Source organism: Eleginops maclovinus, chromosome 21 (genome assembly GCF_036324505.1).
Source record: "Eleginops maclovinus isolate JMC-PN-2008 ecotype Puerto Natales chromosome 21, JC_Emac_rtc_rv5, whole genome shotgun sequence".
Classification (NCBI taxonomy): Eukaryota; Metazoa; Chordata; class Actinopteri; order Perciformes; family Eleginopidae; genus Eleginops; species Eleginops maclovinus.
In genome coordinates, this window is record NC_086369.1 from 1,278,313 (window position 1) to 1,288,763 (window position 10,451).

General features: G+C 44.3%; 2 protein-coding genes across 3 annotated transcripts in view; one reads left to right on the top strand and one right to left on the bottom strand.

The window, feature by feature from the left end:
- nphp3 (nephronophthisis 3) overlaps positions 1 to 1,494 on the top strand; it is a 26,561-nt gene extending 25,067 nt beyond the window's left edge. The window contains 1 exon segment of the mRNA XM_063873899.1: positions 20 to 1,494. Within this exon segment, the coding sequence (XP_063729969.1) occupies positions 20 to 128 (109 nt within the window). The 3' untranslated portion in view covers positions 129 to 1,494.
- u2surp (U2 snRNP-associated SURP domain containing) lies at positions 218 to 10,405 on the bottom strand. 2 transcript variants are annotated; one of them, XM_063873894.1, is made up of 26 exons: positions 10,308 to 10,405; positions 8,809 to 8,907; positions 8,598 to 8,712; positions 8,349 to 8,476; positions 8,193 to 8,263; positions 7,995 to 8,086; positions 7,780 to 7,815; positions 7,586 to 7,668; positions 7,145 to 7,310; positions 6,823 to 7,034; positions 5,670 to 5,713; positions 3,922 to 4,026; positions 3,759 to 3,825; positions 3,490 to 3,653; positions 3,222 to 3,384; positions 3,059 to 3,138; positions 2,883 to 2,970; positions 2,658 to 2,795; positions 2,033 to 2,222; positions 1,867 to 1,947; positions 1,719 to 1,770; positions 1,480 to 1,627; positions 1,290 to 1,400; positions 1,079 to 1,206; positions 758 to 940; positions 218 to 671 (listed from the first exon to the last, which is right to left on the bottom strand). In XM_063873894.1, exons 1-26 carry the CDS (start codon positions 10,350 to 10,352, stop codon positions 536 to 538), a joined length of 2,925 nt encoding a protein of 974 aa, XP_063729964.1. In that variant the 5' UTR covers positions 10,353 to 10,405; the 3' UTR covers positions 218 to 535. The 2 variants fall into 2 exon arrangements, with proteins under 2 accessions (XP_063729964.1, XP_063729965.1); XM_063873895.1 differs by lacking the exon at positions 7,780 to 7,815.
- Positions 10,406 to 10,451: the final 46 nt, after the last annotated feature.

Below are 10,451 nucleotides of genomic sequence, written 5' to 3' on the forward strand. Positions count from 1 at the left end.
TTACCTTGTTCTCTGTCAGGTATGCATACGTGCGGACGCTGCGCATTGCTGACGGACCAGATGAGGTGCACCTGTCCTCCATTGCTCATCTAGAACTGAGGGATCAACTTCAGAAGGCCAAGCTGTGAAGTATATGAGACTGCTGGGGAGGAAGCAGATTGATTCCTAATGATATGTTGTGTTCATTTCTCTCCTGGTTCAAATCAAAGACACGTGATTATTAGGAATCCTTTTTTATTGTGACCTACAAAAACAGAAAATGACAGCATGACTATTGTCATCACATGGATAAATTCCATTGGGAGGTGATTGGGGGGGGGGGATCAGGACACACTAGCACATTATTTTTGTACAATATAAAACAATGGCCCCATCCATTCTGGTACACTGGATGGCACCATGCAGCACTCCATTCCTCACGGTTTATACATGAACATGTGGGCCGAGAGCTGCAGCAGCATCCAGTCAATCTTTTATACAACACGGCGAAGAATGGGGAGGGGGGGCTGGTTTGGAGGTTTGAAAAAAGAAAGTGTCAGTGTTTGCTTTTCTTTGATTTTTTGTGGGACCGATGAGGGGACCTAGATTTGGAGCGGGACTTCTTGGTGGATTTTTTTGGCGTCTTTGAGCGCGACCTCCTGGATCGTTTGGGTGTGCGAGGAGAGGGAGATCTAGAGGGACAAACAGGAAATAGAATTAATGTTCTACCTGTAGCAATCACACCGCAATCAACACAAGGAATGTCTTTTGGTCTTACCTCTTGGAGGACTTTTTGTTGCTGGATCGTGGGGAGTCTTTATGAGTGGAGCGGGACGACGTGTCTTTAGAGTAGGAGCGCTCGGAGCGTTCGGATCTCTCCGATCGCTCTGAACGGGGGGAAGCTGAACGGCCTCGTCTGCTATTCCGCGTCGGACTGGGCGACCCGCTATGACGACGCTTCCTGTCAACCAGAGAGGACACAAAGTGTTAGGATGCAAACCCACGCATATCAGAGGTTCAGCAGGAATTGTTTTATTAAAATGAAGTGTCTCTGTCTACAACTAAACCCAATAAAAGGAAGCAATGAAACAAATCTCACCTGTCCTTCCTGGTGGGCGTGTCCTCCTTCTCTTTCTCCTTCTTTAACTCTTTCAACCGGGCCTCAGCTTTCTCCTTCTCCCTTCTCTCCCGCTCTTTCTCCCGTTCCAGTTTCTCCTTTTCTTTTTCCTACAAGCACACAAAGAATGGCCCTCCGTTTAGACTTCAGACTCATCCTCTTTAGTGAACATCCACGGAGCCTGAAGACATACCTTTTGTAGTAGTTTGTCCCTGTAGTGCTCCACCTGCTCCTGAATGCTCTGCCCCGTCTTCTTGGGTCTCTTCCCGGACTCCAGCTCATCCTGGAACTTCATGACCTTAACCTGTGTGATAAACGTATACGTCATGTATATGCATTCAAAAAGACTTATCTGAAATTGTAACATGACAGTAATAAAGTACCTCTATCTCTCTGAGCTTGGTGCGTTTCTCCTCGTTCATTTCAGACATCTTGGCTTTAATATCAGAGTCATCTCTGGAGGGGTTGAAGTAGCTCCCATTATCTTCTGAGCGGGGGCTCCTGTCATCGTAATCACTGTCATGATCGTTCCTGCAGAGGTGGAAACAGGTCATAAATCAGGTTTAACGTGAACAACTGATTTGCAATCATCCCCAAAAGGTAGCACACACACGAGACTCACTTCTTTGAATCTTCTGGCTGCTCAAAGATCTCCCATTTGGAAGTTGTCACAGCTAAAGAGCAAAAGATAAAAGATATGGAGTAAATACAAAGCAAGCACACATCAGAACAAATATCATGCAAGTACTTAGTAAGTTAAGTTGTCTCACCTTGAGCTTCTAACTCGGCTTCATCCACCGCTTCCCATTTCGACGGCGCTACTTTAAAGGTGGCCTCCTTTGATGGATCCACTGTAACAAAAAACGATATTGAGTCACTGGAGACTAGAAAGAATAGAACATCTGGGTCACACGGTGTTAGTCTCTGCACACTCACAAGGTATCCCATCTATGTCCTCCTCCATGGGCTTTATAGGGATACCGTCCAGGTCGTCCAGAGGCGCTCCGTCAATCATAGCTCCGTCGATGTGTCCGCCGTCGATCGGCACACCGTCCACGTCCTCCATCATGCTGACATCTGCATACTCCCCGATCGGAGCGCCGTCGATGTCCTCCGCTGGCTCAGCCTGGGACAAACACAGCACTGAGTTTAGATAGAGTGAGCGCAAGTCTAGTGTTTTTACTTTAATCTGCAACGTGCCTTTGCAGTAAATGCTCCCCGTTGCTGGACCAATAAAGGCGATTCCTGGTAAAGCTAGGACTTCAGTAGCTGAAGGGAATGTTTTGTTTACATGACTTTCCTTATTTCTTTTTTCAAACAAGGACCGGGAATAAAAAGACATCTCAAAGAGAAGAGACAAAATATGCCAGATTTCAGCTAATGGCTAATCTGCAGGAACACACATAAATCAACACACACTTCAACCCTCACTTAGTGTGTATCACCCAGAGGCTGGTGGCTCACTATCCATGTTTTTGCACGATGGAGAAGAAGAGTGAAAGTCTGTGCAGATTGGAAACATATTCCAACGTCTGGTGGCCGTCAATGACAAAGTACTTACCTCCACCACGAGGACAGGCACTTCCTTCTCCACAGCGATGTTAACCAGACCCAGGAAGATGTTCTGCAGCTTGATGAGGAACGGGTCCGGATACACGGCCCAGTCCTCCCAGGCCCGGAAACACGCCATGACTCGTTGCTGAGAAAAGCAGACGAGGACAGTTTAGTGTCATATAGTGTAAGAGACAAAGTGAGGGTGTAAGCTGGACTTTGTGTGATCCGGTACCTTGAAGTTCTCGCTCTGAAGGTGGCCCTGTATCGCTTTGTACGTTGCGTTGAGGTCGGCGAATATCTGGGAGAGCTTTGCCTCAAAACTGTTGAAGAGCATCACATTTAAAGCAGATTAATCAGGTATTCCATCTTCAACGAACAACACCTATACAACAAAGTGATTTAACTTACTATTTTCTGTAGTAAGAGGCGTTGGATACTTTAGCCGAGGAGTTGTACAGCACATCGGACACTAGGTATAACCGTGCGATCTGAAACGTGAGGAGAAATGTGAGTCATTATATTTAATCACCAAGTGAACCACAGGATTTACCATGCATTGATTGTGTCTTGCCTTCTTGGGTAGAGGTGTTTTGAGGATGGAGAGAGACTCAGTGACGCACTCCACAATCTCCTCCGCTGCTTCTGCATGGGTGAGACAAAACAACATGGCCTCCGCGATGTCTCCTCTCCTGGGAGACATCCCCCGCAGCATCTCCTCCAGTTTGTCCCTCTCGCTGCAGAAAGGAAAGGAGGGTGTAAAGTGATCCAACAGCAGGGCATTTAAGAGGGAGTTTAGCCTCTGCAGACCATTTACGTGCACAGAAACCTATAGAACTTACTCTTCTTTCAAACAGCCCTTCTTGCCGGCCTCCTCCTCTTCCTCCTCCTCCTCTCCATCATCATAAGGACCATGAAGGTACGGGTTGAGAGGAGGCGGGCGCCACAACGAGCCGTTCTTAAACATCCTAAAGTCCTCTGTTTTCCATTTGACCGGAGCTTCACCCTGAAGGGGCAATAATCAACAGTTAGGGACAACATAAAACCTCCTGAAGCATTACGTTCAGTCAATTAATGCTCAATTAAGAGCCAATTCAATTAGGAATCCCACCTGGAGTATGGTGTAGAGCTTCCACCGGTAGTATACATGTGCTGGGCTTTGGTTCTCAAATAGAAACCTGGATAAAAAGAACAGAAACATCAGAAAAAAGGTCACAAAAAAACGACTGAGATCATCCAGTTTAATATGAACAGTGATGTGCACGATCACGGACCTGTACATGGGGTTGTTGATTTCTCTGTTCATGATCATGGCTTCAAACATTGGGCCTTCACGCACCACAAACTCGATCATTCGGTGGATGAGAGAGAGCAAATTCCTACAAGAAAAACACAGTTAAAGCACACGGATTCAGACTGGCCTGACTCTTGAACAGTACAGAAAGCCTGTCTGGTAAACTTTAATGTGTGCGTGGTGGACTGACACTCAGGGCAGTCGTCTAGAAGCAGAAACGCTGCTTTATTGACTACGTTTTGCAGGGTGTAGCTGCAGATAATACATTCTTATTTTTAGCTATAATTGGTTATGAAGTCGATATCTTAATTAAAACAACTATCAATAAGTGTCACGTGACCACGCACAAATTAAATGCAGCTGTGACTGAGCTATGTATGAATCAAATGCGGCAAAAAAAACTTTAAATGACAACAGAAACTACAGAACTATCATTTTAATTCAGAATATGTGCATCAAATCTAACATGTTCATATGTGTGTGTGTTTGAGAGCTACAGTGCAGCAGGTTTTAAATCACATTGCACTGCCTGGACCCTTTTCTTTAATGAAATGTGGAAAAATGTGCAACAGGGGAAGCTGAGGAATTTGGGAAAGTAGGACGTTGAGAAGACACTGCATGAACTGAAAGGACGGTTCCTGCAGTGTCTTTCAATTCCCACGCATGTCCTGAGTAACAGGCTGAACATGAGAGCTGCTGCCTGAGCTGCTAATGACAAACCAGATCATTTGTGGGACTTATTTTGGGGGGAAATACGTGGTGCAGGCTGCATACAGCTAAGCTAAAGTGGCCAACAAGACAAAAGGATGTCTTTCATTTGACAACACAGATCACATTTACTTGTATTGGAGCCGATCATACCAATGTCGGAGGGGGGGGGGTTGTTGTAAAATTCAGTATACTTTCCCAATCCATCCCATGATGCTTTTCAGGTCCCTCGCTGCTGCAGACAGTTCAACTTGTGCTGCTCACCAAGGCCAATGTCAAAGGTCATATAGAGACTAATAGTGGTGGGTTTTGGGGATTGGGGGGGGGGCCAGATTTACTGAGCTCCCGATAAAAGACAGAGGCCAAAGGGGGAGGGGGCGGTGGGAGTGAGCAATGGTCCAGGTGTCACCACTACAGAGCTATGTGTCTCTACAGTTAGAAAACAACACGATGTGGATGTATGGAGAAAGTCATGATGCAGCCCCGTTTAAAAAGCACTACAGTGATGTTTTACTACATGTTCAAAGAGCAGAGGTGGGAGAAGTACTCAGATCTTGTACTTAAGTAGTAGTAGTAGTAGAAGTATCAGACTGTAGGAATACTCTGTTACAGATAAAAGAACAAAAGTATCAGGATCAAAATATACTTAATGTGAAAAACGTACAGGGCAGATTGGCCCGTTTCTGCCTAGCAACTACAAAATATGAAATAAATGTAGTGCGATTTACCTCTGAATGAAGTACGAAGTAGCATACAATGGAAATACTGAAGTACAAGTACCTCTAAGTGGTATTTAAGTACTTGAGTAAATGCAGTTAGCCCCCACCTCTGGTAAAAGGAAATATGAGCGATGAGTGTTATTCTATCCACTAATGATAATGACAATCAACCATTGCTCACCCACACTGACCAGCCCCCCCCTGTAGCATGCGGTGATCAACCGATCAAGCTTTAGCTTCATTATGGGATGTTTTTGTTTTCTAAGTTTGTACACCAATTTAAAAAAAGAAAAACATGTACCTTTCTGTTGGGATAACCACTTTGACTATGGCTTGCGACAGAGTCTGTATATGAAGTCACATCAGATAATAAACATAGAATGTGAGTATTGTTAAAAAGGCAACAGGTGAAAAATATAAAAAATGCATTTAAAGTGCAAACAGACAACAACTGCTTTCCTTCACTGCTGTCAGGGTTCACTAGAGGCAAACCCCCGACTCATTATCCATAATCTAATAATCCCCACACGCTAACATTTCATCATCACTTTCATATATGGGTCAATGTCGAGACACCTGGACGCTCCGTCCAAGCGTACAGAGCAGGAAGCACCGCTCATATTCATGTTCGTTTCTCAAAGGGTTTAAATATCATGTGGTGCGTACAGTCTAACGCTAATCAAAGTTAAGCCCCGCCCACTGTCAGGTGGAAATCCTGCAGGAAAATAACAGTGTCTTCACGTCTGAAAGCTGCTGTTATATATCGCACCTCCAACAACAAATAAATCCAGAGCTCCGGTTTCTTTACTTCTGCTCCAGAAAAAAGGAGAGTAAAAGAAAGGATCAGACCCGCTGGACATCCATCCCCTATTTATCCTCCGTAAACTGTATCTTCATACTTCTGGACTCATTAAACCCTTTGTGACCCACAGAGAGATTGTTTCCTGGCAGCACTTTCACATTTTAGGGGGGAGATCTGCCCTGTGATAAAATAATACCTTCAATAACTGACTAAACCAAAAGGGTTATTTATAACATTACAAAGCTCTGTTTTAATATTCAAATCAATCAGAAGTATTATTAAATAACCAAAGCTCATGATAAAATAAACACTTTGGATTACTTACAGCTTGTTCCAACATGTAAGGGGGATTATTTATGTGTGTCGCACCACATGACATTTTGTTGGCGAACATCAGATTCGTTCATGTAAACAATAATCCTTTTAAGATGATTTTTTGAGGACGAAACGATCTAAATGTCTTCCAGATGTTTTGTTTTGTATTTTTTAAATACTCTGTTGAAAATCCTCACACGTCATTGACCCATAGTAAAAACTACTTTACAAAGACTAACATTTAAAACCTGCTCTGACTGCTCACTATGAAAGGCTGATTTAACAAAACACTGCCATAACCCAGGAGAAAACATCCCGGGCTGACATGCTGAGTTACCTTCTCAAACTCCTCCTTGTTTTTGGGCGGAGGAAGTAGGGTAGCATTGGGGTTCTTCAGCCTCTCGCGGGGCTGAGCATTGAAGGGGAGGCCGGAGGGAGGCGGGGGGAGTGTGTGCTCCATCATGGAAGGAGGGATGTAGATGGGGTGGGGGGGGATGGGCACTCCTTTGCCCCATCCTAATTTCATCTCAAAATTCATAATCATCTTTCCTGCAACGGGAGGAGGAATAAGAGTTAGAGAGGCGGAAAATAAAGAAGTGTATTCCTGTCTTCCATCAAAGGTCTGGTTTCAGGTTCTCACAGTTGTTCTCTGCACTCACCGTTCAGGTTCTTGAGCGCTCGCTCGGCATCCCTCCTGTTCATGAAAGCCACAAAGCCACAGTTCCTCTCCCGAGCCCGCTCCTCGTCCGTCCTCGGCCACATGATCTTCACACTGGCCAGCGGGCCATAGCGGCCGAACTCCTGACACAGCATCTCCTCGTTCATCTGGAGAAGACAGATGTATAAGCATAGAGAATATGAGCACTTCAGATGTGCACATCTGGGAGAATCTGCACGGCTTAACAGTTTGAAATTAAGAAAACGAGAAACAGATTTGCTATAGATAACCGTGACCTTATGTGCATTTAGTTTATGATTAACAGGGTGTACAAAAAGAAGAACATGCACACTCCTGAATTTAGTTTGTGCTCCTGTAAGTTGCTATGTGGTTGAACAAAATGTGAAATAAACGTAAGACACAGATGTGGATATGATGTTACCTGTGGGTTGATGTTTCCGAGGTACAGGTTAGTGGTGGACGGGTCTCCGACATCGTGGGATCCTGGCGCACAATCATCCAGAACTGCAGAAACAGAGCAGAGAGGAGAGGATTTCTGACTGCAGTCTGAGAGGACAGGATATATTTTTCTAAGCAAGATGAAGATTCACGGCCACTATATCAAGACAGAATTACCACTGGACGGACGGTTTCTTCTTGAAGAACCATCCGCTAAAAGAAGCAGAAAACGCAGTATAAATTTTGTTTCAGGGCAAAAGGTGGATATAGGGTGGTGGTGGTGGTGGTGGTGGTGGTGGGGGCAGGGGTGGTCAAATGAAGTAAGGCGTGCAGGACAGCGCGATCTCAGTGAGGGAAAGGAAGTAAGTCATGCAGCTGGGAAAGACATTAACCTGAAGAGCGTCGTCCTTCCACGCCGGCGAGAGGTTCGAATCGACTGACGCGTCCTTTCAGCTTGTGTCTCTCGTCCCGTTCTTCCTGGATTCTGCAGGAAACAACAGGAAGTACAATTACATACCGGCCATGTTCAAATTATTACAAAGTCCATACTCCACGGGCTAAATGATGCTAAATATGCAAACATAACTTACTGCTTGAGTTCTTCTTTAAAGAGCTCCAGATTGCTCTTCTTCTTTTCCTTTTCAGTCACTTTCTTCAGAGCCTAAAAACAAATGGAATAATAAATCAGCACAATAACAACAACGCAGTAACAGGAGGGTCTTCTCGTTGACAGGGACAGTACTTACATGTCTTTTGTCGACTGGTATAAACTGAGTTGGTGTGTCCAAAGGCAAGAAGCTTTTTGTTGGTTGGTTCTCAAAACGTGACTTGGGCTTGTAGAGTTTTCCTTTCTTCTCATCAGCAGCTGCCTCCTCTGAAGGTGAGAGATTGGGGTTTCATTTAATCACTTTGTCAACAAAACATGTCATGGATGGAGGGTTTTGTGAACTGTGCTCAGACAAATTATGATTTTGACTTGGGAATATTAGTTTTACCTTTTGTTGCATTTGCGATCCCACCACGGACAAAAGCCTTGACTTTGCCGTCCCCTCCTCCTTCAAAAGCAGCGAGGAACTCCTCATAGATTTCTGCTGCTGCCCGCTCGTCCTCCTGAACACAGACCCAGTGTCAAAGTCAATAAATAAAATGGCATTTCTATACAATGTGAGCCGAGCTACAACAGATCCAACAGAAGCAGACACTTACCTTCTTCTTTATTTCATCTTGTTCTTTCTTGCTCAGAGTCCGCTTTGCCACGGCCATTTTGCCAATGCTGAAAGATTTCAGTTTGCTCTCCAGCAGCGCCTGTCAATGTTAACAAAGCATGTTTTGGGTTTCAACAAGGACTCAGTCATGCAATATAACTTTAGATGAAGGTGCATGTGACATATTTGCACCATCATACAATCACTACTGCTTAAAGTGTTGCTGTTATTATTAAGATGAATACTAAAGCCACTCATGTTGACAGGTAAGCAGGAACCATTAACATGCAACTCACATAGAATAGAATCGGAGGATGAAACCCTCTTTATTAGTCACATACATGCACACAGCAGAGCACACACAGTGAAATTAGTCCTCTGCATTTAACCCATCCTAGTACTAGGAGCAGTGGGCAGCTATCGTGCAGCGCCCGGGGAGCAATGGGGAGGGGGGGATTGGAGGTGTCCAGTGCCTTGCTCAAGGGCACCACAGCAGGGCCTAGGAAGTGAACTGGGACCTCTCCAAGTAGCAGTCCACCTTCCATATTTCAAGTCTGTTCGGGGACTTGAACCGGCGACCCTACGATTCCCAGTCCAAGCCCCTACTGACTGAGCCACTGCTGGACATCACACTGTAGTGAGAGGTCATTGCAACAACATGTAATCGTCATTCTGCAGGATACATTCCCTGTATAGTGTGTACTAATTTGCAGCAAGACAACAGGAGGTATCTGCAATACCACAGCATTAGCCAAAGCCCTTTCAAGGTACTCTGTAATTAACTATGCATTATATACGTCCACCTGTAGCACCATCACCTAGCTGCTATCGTACAGCTTTATACATGCTACACTGTTACTGGATGTGTATTGTGTAAATTGTGTAATCTCTACCATTTTAAGCATGATTCTTTATTAATATTAAGCTATTTTGGGGTCTTTCTTTTACTGTTGCAATGTCAGTTTACCCTCGAATAAAGGTATTCTGATTCTAAAGCTTGTATATGATTATACTGCAGGTTGCATTTACTAAATACTTAGTAGTAATCAGAAGGTATCTACAATAAAAACAACACTATCTGGCCTAAGAAAGCTGCTATCAGATGCAGCGCCAACTGACTATTGCAAGGAGCTAGCTTTAATACGTAGGCCCGAGGTCCAAAAACATTACTATTAAGGCACTATTTATTCATTCATACATATATAATATACATTTTGTTATGGTAATTAGCTGTGTGAGTATCAACTGGTAAGCCATATGCACAATATTGGGTCAACTAGCTCTTCTTGTAGCTAACATCACGTAGCTTAGCTTTAGCTTTATTAGCCAGTGTGGTCAAACGTTAGCTTTAGCTTTAGCATTAAAGCAACGTTGCGCACACGTATAACTCTAAGTCTAAGGTGTAGGATACAACTATGCAAATGTCAATGAGGCTTTATTTGCATTGTTTTGATCACAAGAGATGAGACGTAGCTATTGTTAGTAATAGTGTAAATTCACCTTAGAGCTGGCTTTCTGAGAGCCGCCAGGCGTCCGGTCCGCCATCTCTGCTTCTACTACAGCATAAAGTCGATCATCGATTACAAGATAGAGAGGCCCACGTGAACAGCAAGGGGTTACAGTCGATCACCGAGTCATTGGAAT